The 17,848-nt window shown below is 47.4% G+C and overlaps 1 protein-coding gene across 1 annotated transcript in view; it reads right to left on the minus strand.

Moving 5' to 3' along the window:
- Window positions 1-355: 355 nt before the first annotated feature.
- The window catches only part of cskl (c-src tyrosine kinase-like), a gene marked incomplete at its 5' end in the record, with an annotated part of 38,981 nt that continues 21,488 nt past the window's right edge, over window positions 356-17,848 (minus strand). The window contains 8 exons of the mRNA XM_083662184.1: window positions 356-1,374; window positions 3,012-3,098; window positions 4,458-4,653; window positions 6,458-6,531; window positions 9,842-9,932; window positions 10,161-10,260; window positions 11,622-11,687; window positions 12,923-13,016. Coding sequence (XP_083518310.1) covers window positions 1,192-1,374; window positions 3,012-3,098; window positions 4,458-4,653; window positions 6,458-6,531; window positions 9,842-9,932; window positions 10,161-10,260; window positions 11,622-11,687; window positions 12,923-13,016 — 891 coding nt within the window. The 3' untranslated portion in view covers window positions 356-1,191. The remainder of the gene's footprint in view (window positions 1,375-3,011; window positions 3,099-4,457; window positions 4,654-6,457; window positions 6,532-9,841; window positions 9,933-10,160; window positions 10,261-11,621; window positions 11,688-12,922; window positions 13,017-17,848) is intronic.

Genomic DNA, 17,848 nt, shown 5'->3' on the forward strand with positions numbered 1-17,848 from the left:
GAGAGGTATAGAGTAAGAGGAGGACAGAGAGGAGGAAAAGTGTCTGGTGACACACAAACAGAAACAGAAACAGTCCTTTGTTATGGAAGCAGCGTAAGACTGAGGGACAGCTGAGGTTCAGGGGAGGCAGAGTAAGACTGAAGGACAGCTGAGGTTCAGGGGAGGCAGAGTAAGACTGAGGGACAGCTGAGGTTCAGGGGAGGCAGAGTAAGACTGAGGGACAGCTGAGGTTCAGGGGAGGCAGAGTAAGACTGAAGGACAGCTGAGGTTCAGGGGAGGCAGAGTAAGACTGAGGGACAGCTGAGGTTCAGGGGAGGCAGAGTAAGACTGAGGGACAGCTGAGGTTCAGGGGAGGCAGAGTAAGACTGTGGGACAGCTGAGGTTCAGGGGAGGCAGAGTAAGACTGAGGGACAGCTGAGGTTCAGGGGAGGCAGAGTAAGACTGAGGGACAGCTGAGGTTCAGGGGAGGCAGAGTAAGACTGAGGGACAGCTGAGGTTCAGGGGAGGCAGAGTAAGACTGAGGGACAGCTGAGGTTCAGGGGAGGCAGCGACAGTACGGCAGTCCCATGAGGGGAGGGGAGCGGGCAGGAGGGGGGGCTCCTCCTTGGCGGCCGGGCTGGTCTCCATCTCTCCTCCTCTCAGGTACAGCTCCTTGGCTCCTCCTCTCAGGTACAGCTCCTTGGCTCCTCCTCTCAGGTACAGCTCCTTGGCTCCTCCTCCTCACAGGTACAGCTCCTTGGCTCCTCCCATCTCTCCTCCTCTCAGGTACAGCTCCTTGGCTCCTCCCATCTCTCCTCCTCTCAGGTACAGCTCCTTGGCTCCTCCTCCTCACAGGTACAGCTCCTTGGCTCCTCCCATCTCTCCTCCTCTCAGGTACAGCTCCTTGGCTCCTCCCATCTCTCCTCCTCTCAGGTACAGCTCCTTGGCTCCTCCTCCTCACAGGTACAGCTCCTTGGCTCCTCCTCCCATCTCTCCTCTCAGGTACAGCTCCTCGGCTCCTCCCATCTCTCCTCCTCTCAGGTACAGCTCCTTGGCTCCTCCCATCTCTCCTCCTCACAGGTACAGCTCCTTGGCTCCTCCCATCTCTCCTCCTCTCAGGTATAGCTCCTTGGCTCCTCCTCCTCACAGGTACAGTTCCTTGGCTCCTCCCATCTCTCCTCCTCTCAGGTATAGCTCCTTGGCTCCTCCTCCTCACAGGTACAGCTCCTTGGCTCTGATGTGCTGCAGCTTCTCCCTCAGCATGCGGAAGGAGGGCCGCACCGCCACGTCCAGGGTCCAGCACTGCTTCATCAGGTCGTACACCACGGGCGGGCAGCCGTCCGGGGCGTCCATCTTGTAGCCCTTCTCCACCCGGGGCACCACCTCCTTCAGGGGCTGAGAGGGGAGGAGGGCAGAGAGAGAGAGGGGGAGGGCAGAGACAGAGAGGAGGAGGGCAGAGAGAGAGAGGGGGGAGGGCAGAGACAGAGAGGAGGGAGGGCAGAGACAGAGAGAGGGGGGCAGAGAGAGAGAGGGGGAGGGCAGAGACAGAGAGAGGGGGGCAGAGAGAGAGAGGGGGAGCGCAGAGACAGAGAGGAGGGAGGGCAGAGACAGAGAGAGGGGGGCAGAGAGAGAGAGGGGGAGGGCAGAGACAGAGAGGAGGGAGGGCAGAGACAGAGAGAGGGGGGCAGAGAGAGAGAGGGGGAGGGCAGAGACAGAGAGAGGGGGGCAGAGACAGAGAGGGGGAGGGCAGAGAGAGAGAGGGGGGAGGGCAGAGACAGAGAGAGGGGGGGCAGAGACAGAGAGAGGGGGGCAGAGAGAGAGAGGGGGAGGGTCAGAGACAGAGAGAGGGGGGCAGAGACAGAGAGGGGGGCAGAGAGAGAGAGAGGGGGAGGGCAGAGACAGAGAGAGGGGGGCAGAGAGAGAGAGGGGGAGGGCAGAGACAGAGAGGAGGGAGGGCAGAGACAGAGAGAGGGGGGCAGAGAGAGAGAGGGGGAGGGCAGAGACAGAGAGGAGGGCAGAGAGAGAGAGGGGGAGGGCAGAGACAGAGAGGAGGGCAGAGAGAGAGGGGGAGGGCAGAGTGAGCGCACACAACACTGTTAATATCACCGGATGCACAGGTTTTGTGAAAATGGCATACTACATTTGCAAGACATTTCCATGAAAATGCTGAGTCAGCTGAGGCATGCTGATAGCACCTCCTGATAGCACCTCCTGATAGCACCACCTCATGCTGATAGCACCACCTCATGCTGATAGCACCACCTCATGCTGATAGCACCTCCTCATGCTGATAGCACCACTTCATGCTGATAGCACCACCTCATGCTGATAGCACCACCTCATGCTGATAGCACCACCTCATGCTGATAGCACCACCTCATGCTGATAGCACCACCTCATGCTGATAGCACCTCCTCATGCTGATAGCACCTCCTCATGCTGATAGCACCACCTCATGCTGATAGCACCACTTCATGCTGATAGCACCACCTCATGCTGATAGCACCACTTCATGCTGATAGCACCACCTCATGCTGATAGCACCACTTCATGCTGATAGCACCACCTCATGCTGATAGCACCTCCTCATGCTGATAGCACCTCCTCATGCTGATAGCACCTCCTCATGCTGATAGCACCACTTCATGCTGATAGCACCACCTCATGCTGATAGCACCACTTCATGCTGATAGCACCACCTCATGCTGATAGCACCACTTCATGCTGATAGCACCTCCTCATGCTGACAGCACCTGCTGAGCTTTTTGTGGAATTTCCAAACCTTTCACAGTTTGGAAATGATCAAATTCATTGTCCATACTTTTCAAACCTGTGTAGGAACTCATTTATTCAGCCTCCCTCCTATTTCTAAATCAATACATGTATTTGTTTTGAGGTCAACACAGAACGATACAAGACATCCCATTCATCTTGGTCTCTAGGGCCAAACTGTTTTTACTTGCAATGAAGCCTGCCCCCTACTGGCACTCTTCAGGCCTTAATGAGCCATAGAGGCCTGTCAAGGTACTTACAATTCTGGGGTAAGGCACACGCCCAAAGGAGTAGATCTCCCAAAGTAGGATGCCATAGCTCCAGACGTCCGACTTGGTGGAGAACCTCTGTTGAACAAGAGAGAAGAGGAGAGGAGGACCTCAAATTCAGACATTCAAAGAGAGACTCAATTCTTTTGAGCAACTTCTATCCATCAAAACTGGACTTGATTGTTTACTGCTACTTCGGATGGAATTTGACTATTCTGAATAGTGTTGTCATGGTAACTGAAATGTTGATACTACTTCAATACTGTTAGGAAAGACTGAATTCAAAATACAAACATTCAAATCAGTACTTATCCAAATTTGTTTTGCAAGCTGAAATTCCACTAGTATTATTCCACTGGTATAACTGGTTGACAGAACTGGTGCCAGGAGCAAAGTATGAAACTAGATCGACACCCAGATGACCTCAAAACTCCGGTGGCAAAAGCTGCTACAAAGATGCTACAAAGCTGCTACAAAGATGCTACAAAGCTGCTACAAAGCTGCTACAAAGCTGCTACAAAGCTGCCCGGGTCAAGTGCTAACTGGTCGCTTGATGTTTGTTGTTGTTTGCAGTAGTATCATAGCTGCAGATACTAGACGCAGTGTTGCATCAAAGTCCAAAGTCTGCTATCGTTGTGTCGTTCAAACTCCACCTATCTGGTAGGGGTGGGAATCACCAGATGCCCACGATACGATACTAATACGATACTTGAGTCACGATACGATAGTATTGCGATATTGCGATATTGCGATATATTGAATATTGCGATAGATTGAATATTGAGATATTTCGATATATTGCGATTTCTTACTTTTTCAACTGCAAATGATGTCCCCAAAGGAAAACTTTGTCAACATCTGGTTTATATAAGAACAATTTTCCAGTCTGTACATCTGACTTCAACCAGTTTATTGCAGCAACATTGTCAAGTAGACAGACCAACAACTTTCATAAAGTCATGTCATAGTTGCATGCACCTGACAAACTGAGCTGTTTGTTACAGTCTACTTACGGTCCACCTTAACTGGATGTGTGTGTGGACTACTGTACTTAGGTAGTTTTTGAACAATGCAACTTCACTTACACAAAACATCTTGTGCAGCCCATTCAGTTACTGGGGAATTTGTAAATTACTGTTATGACAAAACTGTTACTGTTAAAACAAAATGAAAATAGGCTACCGTTTGTTTACTGCTGGCCTTGGAACTAAAGTTTATAGTAGCCCGGTGGCCTGGCATGCCCTGCAAAAAAAAAAAATCGAATATCGATACTTGGCGTCCAAATATCGATACAATATCGTCAGGCAAAGTATCGCGATACAATGGTGTATCGATTTTTTCACCCACCCCTACTATCTGCTACTGCAAGCAGATCAAAACAACTGATAATGATGCCACTGCTGACGGAGCTGGGTCTGCTCTCCACGCACGCCTCACCTTCTCTCGGAGTGCTTCCGGGGAGGTCCACTTGACGGGCAGCTTGGCTGTGTCCTGTGTGGAGGAAGCCTCCTTGGTCAGGCCAAAGTCGCTGACCTTGGCGATGTTGTCGTCGGACACCAGCACATTGCGGGCTGCCAGGTCTCTGTGCACAAAGTTGTTGGCCTCCAGGTACTCCATGGCTTCACACACATCGCTGGGACACAGCGAGACAGGAAGAGACAGCGGTGAGGATAGGATGGCTGAGATCATTGGGAGTACACGAGACCGCTCAAGACCACATTTCGATGGTTTCGATCTCGTCTCTCGGACTCGCCCTCCCTCGGTCTTGGTCTTGACTTGGTCTCAGACAATCCAGACTCGGGATTTTATTTCAAGATTTATTTATTTTCATTTGATTTTTACTGTGATTGTGTGTAAATTCTTTTTTGCAACAAATAACTTTGCGGTTTGAAAAGTTTACTGCTGAAACCACTCTCCTCATGTTTCAGATCATCAGATTGCGTTCTGTCACAGAGTGTAATTATACTGTACACCCATTTGTATTTTACAAAAAATCCTAAATAATGATTTAGAGTTACGAGTTACCAGAGCTAACGTGTGTGTGTGGGAACGCCCACAAAATTACTATGGCTGGCGCGCGAGAATAGACGGTGGGGGGGGGGGGGGGGGAAACATATATCTCAATAGGCTGACTCACCAAAGGACGGTGCTGCGGCTCTACACTACAGGATTGGGGATTCAACAGCAGACATAGACGTCTGTTCAGATGTGCGTTTACTGCGGTGGTTGAATCCCCGATCCTGTCTGCCTGGGCTGGGCTAGCGGCTAAATGCTAACTGATGCCTGGGAAGAATGGGAGGATTTCCCCCACGCGGACCCATTGACCACGCGTCTATGACGAGACACCGCCTGAATGTTTGCTGTAAAGGTGAACCCATCATCAGAGTCATGCTCTTGAAAATGGTCTCACTATGGTCTGGTCTGGACCTTTGTCTTGACTTGGTTAGGTGGTCTCCACTCCAACACTAACCTTCACCTATCGGAGCCAGGTGCACATATTTATGTATATCAATGGCTACGGTTGAGGTTGAACTGAAAACCATTATACCCTCCCGTAGCCATTTCCTAGCATGTATCTGCCATGTTCATTCTAGGTGTACAGTTCACACTATAACAGTGAACCTCGCAATCCTTAGTTACGGGGTACGGTGGCGCAGTCGGCAGCGCTGTCGCCTCACAGCTAGAAGGTCCTGAGTTCGATTCTCGCCTGGGACGCTGTGGGCGCTGGAGTTGTGACCCCCCCATATCTTCAGTGCCTACTGCCCAGGTGGGCTATCTCGTCGAAAGGGCCTTTCTGTGTGGAGTTTGCATGTTCTCCCCGTACCCCCCAGGGGGTTCCTCCGTACATAAGCCCCCACTAAAAACATGCAGAAGATCGTCATCCGACCAGTGACGACAACATCTGAAGTTGGTCCCCGGGTGCTGGAAAGAAAAAGCGACCACTGCTACTGGCCTGCCCCCTGGAGGAAAGGACAAGCCTGGATGGGTCAAATGCAGAGGACATATTTCACCGGCCACCGTCAGCATGAGTGTGTGTTGTGGCCGCATGCATGTGTTGTAGTGTGTTGTGTGACAATAAAGACGGGCTGCCGTCTGAAATCGTGTTTTTAGTTTTGGATGCTAATGCTATTTGTTACTTGTGCTTATTGGTTGGCGACTGAAGTGTTGAAGCTTATTCTACAGTTGAATTCAAATTAAATTGAGGCTAAGGCGCTTGACTCGCAGATCAACTTGCAATTGATCGTGGTAAACTAGCCACACGTGGGTTGTTTACCTAAACAAATGGCTCTTTCACCCTCCTAGTCGAGTGCCTTGACATCAGTCTTTTGATTCAATTCAAATCCTCACAGCCAAAGCGCTGCGGTTCATCACTAGACCTTGAAAAGATGAAACATTTGTCTTTTGTACAAATCTAGTTGGGATGAAGGAGAACTTACAGAGAGAACTTGAGTAAGCAGTCTATGCCCAGCACGGTCCGCCCTCGAGAGCGGAGGTAGTCCACTAGACTGCCCTGTGAGAGAGGACACACGTTTAACATACAGACATATCACAGTTAACCCACAGCTTCTGACTGTGCCATGAGTGACTGAGTACAGGCTCCAAACAAACCTCGAACCCTGATAGTGATAGTACAGTAGTGACAGTAATGATGCACGGGTCAGGGTTTTTTAAGGAACCGCACCAACCCAACCCGTTAAGAGAGCCAGTCCGCCCCGCCCGCCCTGTTCAAATATGCGTCAACGCCGAGCCCAACCCAACCCGGTGGCCCACAAATGGCCAATTTAATGCCATACTGTATGTCTCAGACGCGTGCGGAGCTCTCCAAGGTGTCCAAACTCGCTTTCTCTCGCACTCACACAAACAAATTAATTTTATTTTTATGTGCCTTTATTTATGCATTCGTCACATCTTAACGGTGAACGATAAGCCTTATGTTTAGGTCTACTGTTACAGTTCGATCCCTCCAGTTTATGTGTGGTAGATATAATTTTTTTCTTTCATTCCTGCCTCTTTGGACTGTCATGGAGGGGGTGAGTTGTGTGTTAATGGGGGGACACTGTGGGCGCTGTGGTTGTGTTCCCCCCCATATCTTCAGTGCCTACTGCCCAGGTGGGGTATCTCGTCGTAAGGGCCTTTCTGTCTGTGTGGAGTTTGCATGTTCTCCCCGTGCTCCCCCAGGGGGTTCCTCCGTATATAACCCCCCCACTAAAAACATGCAGAAGATCAGATCGTCATCGTCATCCGACCAGTGACGACAACATCCGAAGTTGGGCCCCGGGCGCTTTACGAGAAAGCGACCACTGCTCCTGGCCTGCCCCTCGGAGGAAAGGACATGCCTGGATGGGTTAAATGCAGAGGACACTTTTCACCGGCCACCGTCAGCATGAGTGTGTTGTGGCCGCATGCATGTGTTGTGGTGTTCGTGTGACAATAAAAGACGGGCTTGTCCGTTACGAGAGTGAGGTCATACTGAAGTGAATAGGATTGCCCCGGAAGCGCTGTTCGGGGGTTCACGCTGCGGTCATGTGACTTTGCTGAAGAGGAAACGGAGCGCATTTTCCACGCTCCATCATCGTTAGGCTTTCTTTTGTATGCGTGTATTGCTTTATGTCCTGTCACGCGTCCACATGAACGTTGCTCGTGCATCGTACTGGACACTATCGACGCAGCCGGCACATCACCTGGGCCAGAGAACACACCAGCTTCTCCTTCTCTCTCTAATGACAGTCTGGTTTATTGTTTTCTTTCTTATGTCATCGGATCATATGCCAGCTAACCCCTAGATGCCAGCTAACCCCTAGACACGTGGGAATACCAGCCTGAAGACGAATATTGATCATAGCTGGGTGCCGATCGGTGACACTACGGTCTTTGAATATGAACGTGTCTCTCTCTCACACGCGTGCCACAGTTCTGCTCTGGATGAGTGCAGACGCACAGCTGTTCATTCACGTCAGTTATTTCTGCGTCGTCGTCATTACAAACTCTAAATATGGGTCTTTCTTCAATTAGCCTGATCCAAAAGTTCTTCAAAGGGAGGTAAGACTACAGAAACAATTCTTATCCTTTCCAATATATTTTAATTTCGTTGATACGTCTTCACCACTCTCAACTGATATGGTCACGTCGCAGTAAAGTTGAAAAACAGATCACAGTCCATTAAGACAAAAATATGCGGTGGAATTCGTTTATGGTCACTTCAAATAATAATTACAACCTAATAGAATCCTTCCAAAATGTTAGTTACCGGTAGTCTACTTGTTTGTTACTACCGTAAATTTCGGACTATATTTTTCCCCGTTTTTTGGCCCTGCGGCTTATATATATATATATATATATATATATATTTTCGAAAAAAAACGGAAAAAAAAAACGGAATTCTCTCTTTTTTAGCACTCTTTCTAACTATAAATCCACTTCTGTTTTAATTTCCTCTCTTGCCCTCTTTTCACCACACCGCGGACACTGTGTGCACTGTAAAAAAAAACACAGGTGGTGTTGTGTTATGTTGTTTTGTTGAAATGTTAATAAATGGGAGCTTCCTCAAACAGCCATCTCTTTCCCGACAATCCCCTCTGTGCATGAACCCTTACATATGGTAATTAAACATTAAAACACAATTAAAAAAAAAAAAAAAAAACATTAAAACACCCGCGGCTTATAGTCCGGTGCGGCTTATATATGTAACAAACAGGCAATTTTGCTGCTGCGGCTTATACTCCGGTGCGGCTTATAGTGCGGAAATTACGGTACTTGTTTTGCTGCTGTAAGTTATTTAATAATGCTACTTTGTCATTTTCGGAACCGCCCCGCCCGCCACATTTTCCTAATTTGCCAACCCAGCCCGCGAGGCCCAGCGGGTTTTGAGTAGCACACGCATCGACATATAAAAGATCATATGTTCAATACATTCATATTAGGGATGTCACGATACTAGAATTTCTACTTCGATACCGATACCCAGGAAAATATCAATACTCGATACCATTTTCGATACCACGGGAAGGGGGATGACGACACATCAAGAGGCATAAAAATAAAGTTAGACAGATGGACGGACAGACGCACACTTCTCCATAATCTAGTCCTGATAAAACTTTGAACTTGGACAGCAGATTAGCCCTGCTGCTCTAGCCACCAGAACACGTTTAGCTTGTTGAAGCAACAGATACCCAATGATAGGGAGCGGAAAATCAGTGATTTTTCATTCAAAGAAAGCACCGATAGTATCAAAACTGTTCCAAATGAGTATTGTATTAATTTAATTTTTTTAGCATTGATACTTTCAATACTATCGACACCTGTTGCAAATGAGTATTGTATCCGATAGAAATTTTCAGTATCGATACTTTTCGATAATTTTGACAACCCTAATTCATATTACGGTATATCTCAATGAGCACACGCATCACTATCGTTTTGAAACAACGCCCTTTGTTGTGTGCAACAAATCAACATGAAATTGAGGGAGAGGAAAAACAGACAGAGGGCAACCGTGCTGCTGATCAAATGCAATGACTTTTCCATGATTCTTTCATCACTTCCGAGCATAAACGCATTGTTAGACTGTATTTTCCCTTATAGCTAATTGGAATGCCACACAACGTATTGGCTTAAATTCTGATTATTTTTTAAAAGGTACTTGCTGCCTTGACAGCTTTAAAAATGAACACATTTCTGGGACATTTCCCAATCTTTTTGCACACAGCATTTTCCCTTATTATGAGCCTTGACAACACAAATGGCACACGTTCAAAAGGTTTTCCATGACAGGAAACATTCAGGGAGCATCTAAGCAGTCAGCAGTGCGACAGACACACCTTGGCCATGTACTCTGTGACGATGTAGAGACTGCCCCTCTCCTCCACAATCACCCCCAGCAACTGCACCAGGTTGTTGTGCCTCAGTTGCCTGTAGAGATACAGAAACAGAAGAATCCAGTGGTGGCATGAAGAACACATTAAGGTCACTCTGAACATCTCAAAAGAAGATGGCAAATGGGTGAATATGGACCCAATCTTCTTTGTGACTGAAATAAATCAAAATCACATGAAACCAGTGATGGAGAATGACTTTATATTGGACAGTGGAAAACACACACAGTTGATAGCAGAAAGCAGAGTTGTAGCAGCAGCTTACGTCATGACGGAGGCCTCGGCGATGAAGGCCTGCGCTGTGGCATCGTTTTTGATACACTTCACCGCCACCTTGGTCCCTCTGTAGTCGCCCACCATCACATCTGACAGGGACACAGACACAGGGTGACACTTCAAAGATGGCACTTTGTATCATTATAATGTCCTTAATATAAGCAGATGGGCAGTGTTTACCTTCACTATGTGTTTTCCCACAGAGAAATATCCTCCATTTGTCCCGCTTGCAGAAACTCCGCCCCCACCACTGTGATTCTGGGTATGATAGAGGTATTTCTACTATGGTATACCAGATCAGTCTGTGATTCTGGGTATGATAGAGGTATTTCTACTATGGCAGGGGTATTCAATTAAAATTCAAAGAGGGCCAGTTAGAGAAGATTTACTCGAGCAAAGGTCCAGAACATCGCAACGTCTAACTTTTGTGACGATTCAGTGCCATATATATTGAAGTATAGCCTAATAGTTCTATCAACGTCTGCATGTAGTCAACAACTGACTGTTAAATCAAATAAAGTAATTCAGTATTTCAACAATGTTTATTTTCAGAAAAAAATATATTTTCAAATAAAAATAGTATTTTCAGTTTTCACTTTAACTGGTATTAATAATACATAAATGATATTTTCTCTTTCAAGTAAAATAAGGGCTGCATTGGAAAAGTAAAATACATAGAGAGCCTTATTTTAGAAAAAGGAAATAAAAAGTGTACCATGAGTTCCCTTTTCTTCTTTTAGTTAGCTGCACTTTTTAACAGTCTCAACCAAAACTATCTGAGCACATTTGAACAATTCCCCCACTTGCTCTTGTTCAATGAGAGAAGTGTCAACCGCTGGCAGAACCATCCTGATAAGATAACGTTATCTCACAGTGATATCAGTGGGCGGGAGTACTTGCCTTGACAGACAACTCCTTCAGCCAATCAGCGTCGCCACATATGCAGTCCAAAATAATCCATCCATTTTAGAAGAACGACTTAAATATATTTCCGGCCGATAAACTCTGCTGGTGCATCATAGTGTTTGTGTTAATTGTTGTTATCGAGTCTATTTCTGCAAGAACTGCACTTATGGCTGTTTATCTCATTGCTTTTTCGGGAAACGGGAGCAGCCATTACTCCTCTAAGCAGCTGCTGAGCGGTGGCCCTGATTGGCTGAGTAGCATCACATGCAATTATCAATGCATGCAATTGGGTCTGTGGCTGGTGAACTAGTACCGTAAATTGTAGAAATGCTGCGCCAGTTAAAATTGAAACGCTCCGTCAAACTTTAATAATCCTCAATGATTTATCAGTTATAAATATGGGTCCGCATAGGACAGCGTCTGGGTCCGGACCCGGACCGCGGTCCGCCATTTGGTGATGCCTGTACTATGGTATACCAGATCAGTCTGTGATTCTGGGTATGATGAGGTGTTTTTACTGTGGTATTACAGATCAATTCCTCACCTCCAAACTCTCCTTTGCCGATGGTCTGGAGGAGCTTCAGTTCCTTCCTGTTCAGGGCCCAGCCACCTGGCAAGAGAGGACACATGACACTTAGCAGTCTTCACAGCCAAAACACAACAAGACTAGTAGTCATCCACTATGCTATAGCCCCGCCCACAAATCAATCAATAAATAAAGAATAACATAAAAATGGAGCCTAAGGGATGATTATTGCCAATAAAAAAATAGAGATATATTAATTGTCAATATTTTGTGTGTTGTTTTTAGTTGAAGACCGCCAACAACTATTAAACTAAACTACCAAAATGAATTCAACTTTCAACATCCATGCCAGCAATCATCTTGTATGCATCCCCGTGGTGGACGCATGCAAGATGGAGGACTCTTTTTGGGGGGAGGGACGCCTTGATTGAGTCCAACATTTCTCTCTCTTGATTGGTCGGTATTGAGCTTGTCATCATGTTTGCCCTCCAGGTCAGATGGGAAGAGGGTGAGGAGTGAAGAGACAGGCAGAGGTGGAGAGAGAGGAAGGCTAAGCTTTGACCTTGAGAGCTGGAGAAAGCTGCTGTCCCAAGACACAGAGATTAACTACCCTCTGTGGATTAATGCTATTAAGACTGGGCTGATAGCAGAGCATTAGCTTTGGCTGTGTGTGTGTGTGTGTGTGTGTGTGTGTGTGTGTGTGTGTGTATCTCCATGCCCACTGCAGACTTTGTGTGTGTGAGCTTAGTGTGACAGTGTACACCCACACCCCAGGGTGCATTTGTGTTAACGCCCCAGTAGGCTAGTGCCTGTGTGTGTGTGTGTGTGTGTGTCTGTGTGTGTGTGTGTGTGTGTGTGTGTGTGTGTGTGTCACACATCCCTGTGGAGCAATGTTGTTGGGCGCAGTGTGTGTCCTTACTCCTGGAGAACTCATCCTGAGCTGCCACTGTCCCCTCCATCACCTTGTGCGTGTGTGTGTGTAATGTCCCTGGGGGCGCAGCGTGTGTGTGTGTGTGTGTAATGTCCCTGGGGGGCGCAGCGTGTGTGTGTGTGTGTGTGTAATGTCCCTGGGGGGCGCAGCGTGTGTGTGTGTGTGTGTAATGTCCCTGGGGGGCGCAGTGTGTGTCCTTACTCCTGGAGAACTCGTCCTGAGCTGCCACTGTCCCCTCCATCACCTTGTGTGTGTATGTGTGTGTGTGTGTGTGTGTAATGTCCCTGGGGGGTGCAGCGTGTGTGTGTGTGTGTGTAATGTCCCTGGGGGGCGCAGCGTGTGTGTGTGTGTGTGTAATGTCCCTGGGGGGCGCAGTGTGTGTCCTTACTCCTGGAGAACTCGTCCTGAGCTGCCACCGTCCCCTCCATCAGCTTGGGCTTAATGAGCCGGGTGCACAGGCCGTCTGCGTCTTTGGTGTAATGCTGGAGACACAGAAGACAAAGACAAGAAAAAAGACATGAATGGATGAGCTCATTCTTGAAGGTAGCATCGCAGGTGGTAGGTAGGGGTACGGTGGCGCAGTCGGTAGCGCTGTCGCCTCACAGTTAGAAGGTCCTGAGTTCGATTCTCGCCTGGGACACTGTGAGCGCTGTGGTTGTGTTCCCCCCCATATCTTCAGTGCCCACTGCCCAGGTGGGGTATCTCGTCGTAAGGGCCTTTCTCTCTGTGTGGAGTTTGCATGTTCTCCCCGTACCCCCCAGGGGGTTCCTCCGTATATAACCCCCCCACTAAAAAACATGCAGAAGATCAGATCGTCATCGTCATCCGACCAGTGACGACAACATCCGAAGTTGGTCTCCGGGCGCTGTACGAGAAAGCGACCACTGCTCCTGGCCTGCCCCTCGGAGGAAAGGACATGCCTGGATGGGTTAAATGCAGAGGACACTTTTCACCGGCCACCGTCAGCATGAGTGTGTTGTGGCCGCATGCATGTATTGTGGTGTTCGTGTGACAATAAAAGACGGGCTTGTCCGTTACGAGAGTTTTTTTTTTACGGGCTTGTCCGTTACGAGAGGTGGTGCTGTTTCCATTCAATAGACAGACCTTTTCTGACCAAGCTTGATCAAGTTGTTCCCCAAAGCATTTGGCAATAAACTACCGTAGTATAAAACGGCATGGCTGATGGCTGTTTTCTCTAAAAGTTATTATAATCCAAACAGGTTGAGGCTTCACAGGCGAACGTTTCATTGTTTTTACACTTTTACTTTGAAGGCGAAAAAGGGAAATGGTATGTGTGAAATGATAGAATTGACAGACCAGTGTCAATTCAATCTACTATCACACCATTTCCTGTTTCGGCCTTCAAATTAAAAGCGTGAAACCAAGCTAATGAGAACGTTGCATTTGACAAACAAAGTGTTAACGTTACTTAAACAATGACAGCTTGTCATTTAATACATCCTCCTGGCTGTACAGTGTAAGTTCTGCTTTGGGGCACGCATATTGTACAGTCATAGTAGTATTATATAATATAATACAGGTATGCTCTGTGGACCATTATGGCAAAATGCAAGAGCGCTGTAGTAGTTGTGTAAATATGTTTATATTGTTTTTTCTAAGTTCTCACCAACACCTACATCTTTGTGTTTTTGATATAAGATATGTTGTGCTACTGTCATTGATCTTACTGCTGGTCTAACGCCAGAATTTACCTCCGTCTGTCTGTCTATCTATCTATCTATTGTGAAGTTTGCAGTAGTGGCCAGACCCAACAAGCACTAATGCAAATCTAATGCCAGTAGAAGCACAAATTAGCAACGTAATCACCTTGGTTGTAATCTTTTGAAATCCATGATACACAGATTTTATCCAATTTATGGTCTCAATTAAATAATCTAATGGTTCCAAATGTGTCAGTAGACCATAATCCACTGTTGGAGCGCTATCTTGGACAAAGCTGGGCTCCCAAAGCACCACGGTTCTGGAAGAAACAGGCTGCACTGCAGGACTAAACGGTCTATTCATTAATATAGTGGGCGGCTTTAGCTCAGGAGGTAGAGCGGGTCGGCCAATGACGCAAGGGTTGGCGGTTCGATCCCCGCTCCCTCCCAGCTGCTGTCGTTGTGTCCTTGGGCAAGACACTTAACCCTCCTTGCTCCCGATGGTGTGTAGGCACCCTGCGTGGCAGCCTGCCGCCATTGGTGTATGAATGGGTGAATGTAGACTACCTACTGACTGTAAAGCGCTTTGGATAAAAGCGCTATATAAATGCAGGCCATTTACCATTTACCATATGCACAGTACATCAGTGGCACTGACCTCCACAGGTATCAAACATCAAGAGTGCCTCAAACCATACAGATCACGCACCGTGGGTTTAACTTTCATCAAAAAAAACATCAGAGCTGCAGAGGAGGACAGAAGACCAGGGGCCGGTTGCACCAAGTGGTCTTAACTATGCCTGGTCGTAACTCCTACGTCGGTCAAAGACCAGTCTTTAGAGTGGACTTACGCCTGTTGCACCAACAGGGCTTACGTCTGGTCTTAACTACGCCGGTCGTAGGGATGCGCGTCCATGTGAAAGCATGGGAATGCCCACTGGAATGTGGCACGCGACCTGTTTAGAAGAGTGTGCCGACGTCGAATGACGCTCCGCTGATGGGTAATCGGCTGTAATAGTGTGGCTAATGTTAGCGGCTAACTGTTACTTGTCGTTACTTTACATGGCAGTAAAATGCCACTGAATGACCAAATTGATTTAACTTTTAACCATTTCGATTTCTACTTTCCATATGGACCCCCAGCATTGGTTAGTTGTTTATAACGTGACTATATTTATAACGTTTATAACGTACTGCGGTTTCCAGTTTATAACTGGGGTCTGAATACAGCCGTGCTGAGGGGTTGTAGCTATTGCGCAACACACAGGTGAAAACCGTCTATACTGCACCCATGACTGCACCTTACGTCTGCTCTGGACTAGGCGTGATATTTACGACCGGTCTTAGTGAGAAAAAGGCTTACCTGTGTGACAGAAAAGGTGTTATTTACAGAGCGCATGCAGCTTTGCCCCGTTTGCGCCCGTTATAGCCTGTTTGAGGATACTACTCCGAGCTCAATATCTTCTGTGGGCATCCGAATGAAATCAAAGTTATTTGAGTGAGTAAAACATCATATTTTAAGCTGGAAATAAGGTCTGGGGTGTAAAAAACCAGAAATCTCCTTTAAGTCGAATAAATAAATACAACTCGCTGGAACGCAACGGATGCTTTCTCCCATTCTACATCAATGAGCCTCTGTCAGAGGATTATTGACAAATTGAGTGTCATCCTGGCCCGAGCAGTAGGAGGAGCTCTCCTGCTGGGAGGTGGGGAGTGTTTATTGTGGGAACCAGCAGCAGAGGAAGAGTGTGTGGGTGTGAGAGAGGTCAACCCCTGCTGACCTTTCACCCCGTTAAACACAGCAAACCAAACACACCCCCGTCAATCAAACACACCCGAGTCAATCAGCTCGTCTTCACGCCATCAAAGAGACAGAGAGCTCATACAGGACACTGAAGGACAGAAGTTTGACGTCACACAGGGGAAATCAAACCCGTCTCTAAACCTCTCCAGATTAATTAAGAAGCCCCACCCACTGACAGCAGTGTGCAAAAAAACTGCAGCATGGCGAATTGACCAGAGCCTGTCAGTTACAGTCTGACCCACCAGGGGGCAGCATGGTGAAAGGGAGGACCGGCTCCTCCACATTATTCTGCACGGAAGCAGGTGAATGTAGCCCAAAATGAAGCTCCGAGATATTCATGTCTGCCCAAGTATAATAACTATCACACACACACACACGCACACACACACACACACACACACACACACACACACACACACACACACACACACACACACACACACACACACTTCAACTCAGTGCTGTAGTTATGCTCTCCTGTTATTAACCCATTGATACCTGATGCAGCATTTGTGTGTGTATCCCTTTAAGACCGTGAACCGCGTGACGCGGTTCACAGTCTTAAAGGGATACACACACAAATGCTGCATCAGGTATCAATGGGTTAAAATGGCACTGTGTTCCATGTTATCCTAGAGCAGCAGAGGTTCCCAAACTTTTCAGACCAAGTACCACATGCACCAAAACTAATTTTCAACTTTTTTTCTCCATTAAAAAAATATCACTGATTTCACCATACAGATAGCATCAGAGAGGCTAAATACTAGTAGGCTACTGTTGCGAGTCAGACTGCAAATAACCAACACATAAACACATCTTATTTGCTGATAGGCTGATTTGCAGTCAGCAAGGCTCTTGAGCGCCACCAGGTGGAGCCTCCCGGAGCACAGTTTGGGAATGACTGTCCTAGAGGATGCAGGACTCTGGATGTGAGTATACTGAATACCAGGCCCACCCTCCTAATAGAGTCACACATTACAATGTCCTCATTTCAGTCTTGTCATCTGTGTAAGAACCTATGGAGATGTTCTTTAAGTACCCAATGACACTGAGTAAATCAAGAAAATCTCCCAGACATATCATTTACTTAGAAGGGTGTAATCAAACAATAGATAGATAGATAGATAGATAGATAGATAGATAGATAGATAGATAGATAGATAGATAGATAGATAGATAGATAGATACCAGCAGTGTTTCCCTATAATTGTTTTCAGGACTGGAGGGACTTCAAAACCTAAACCGACTGCAGGGGGATCCTCGCTGGCGACCACAATTTTGGCCGTTTGAAGCCAGATTTGGATACTATTAACATTAGGATTAGACTGTGATGTCATTATTTATTCATATTAGTCATTTATGTTATTAGTAAAAAAAGATCAGGCCTGGCGGGGACCTCGTTGTACAATTGTAGGGGAAACACTGCCCCAGGGAATGACACAGGTGGGAGAAAGAGAGAGAGAGAGGTAGAGAGAGCATGAGAGGGAGAGAGAGGGGAGGTGGAGAAGGGGAGTGGAGGCAGAGCCAAGCCTAGAGGGTGTGAACAAGAGTGGCGGAGAGAGAGAGGGAGAGGAGAGAGAGAGAGGGAGAGGAGAGAGAGAGAGAGAGAGGAGAGAGAGGAGAGAGAGAGAGAGGGAGAGGAGAGAGAGAGAGAGGGAGAGGAGAGAGAGAGAGGAGAGAGAGAGAGAGAGAGAGAGAGGAGAGAGAGAGAGAGGGGAGAGAGAGAGAGGGAGAGGAGAGAGAGAGAGAGGAGAGGAGAGAGAGAGAGGGAGAGAGGAGAGAGAGAGAGAGAGAGAGAGGAGAGAGAGGAGAGAGAGAGAGAGGGAGAGGAGAGAGAGAGAGGGAGAGA

The sequence above is a fragment of the Poromitra crassiceps genome, assembly GCF_964638095.1.
Source record: "Poromitra crassiceps genome assembly, chromosome: 28".
In the NCBI taxonomy this organism is placed as follows: domain Eukaryota; kingdom Metazoa; phylum Chordata; class Actinopteri; order Beryciformes; family Melamphaidae; genus Poromitra; species Poromitra crassiceps.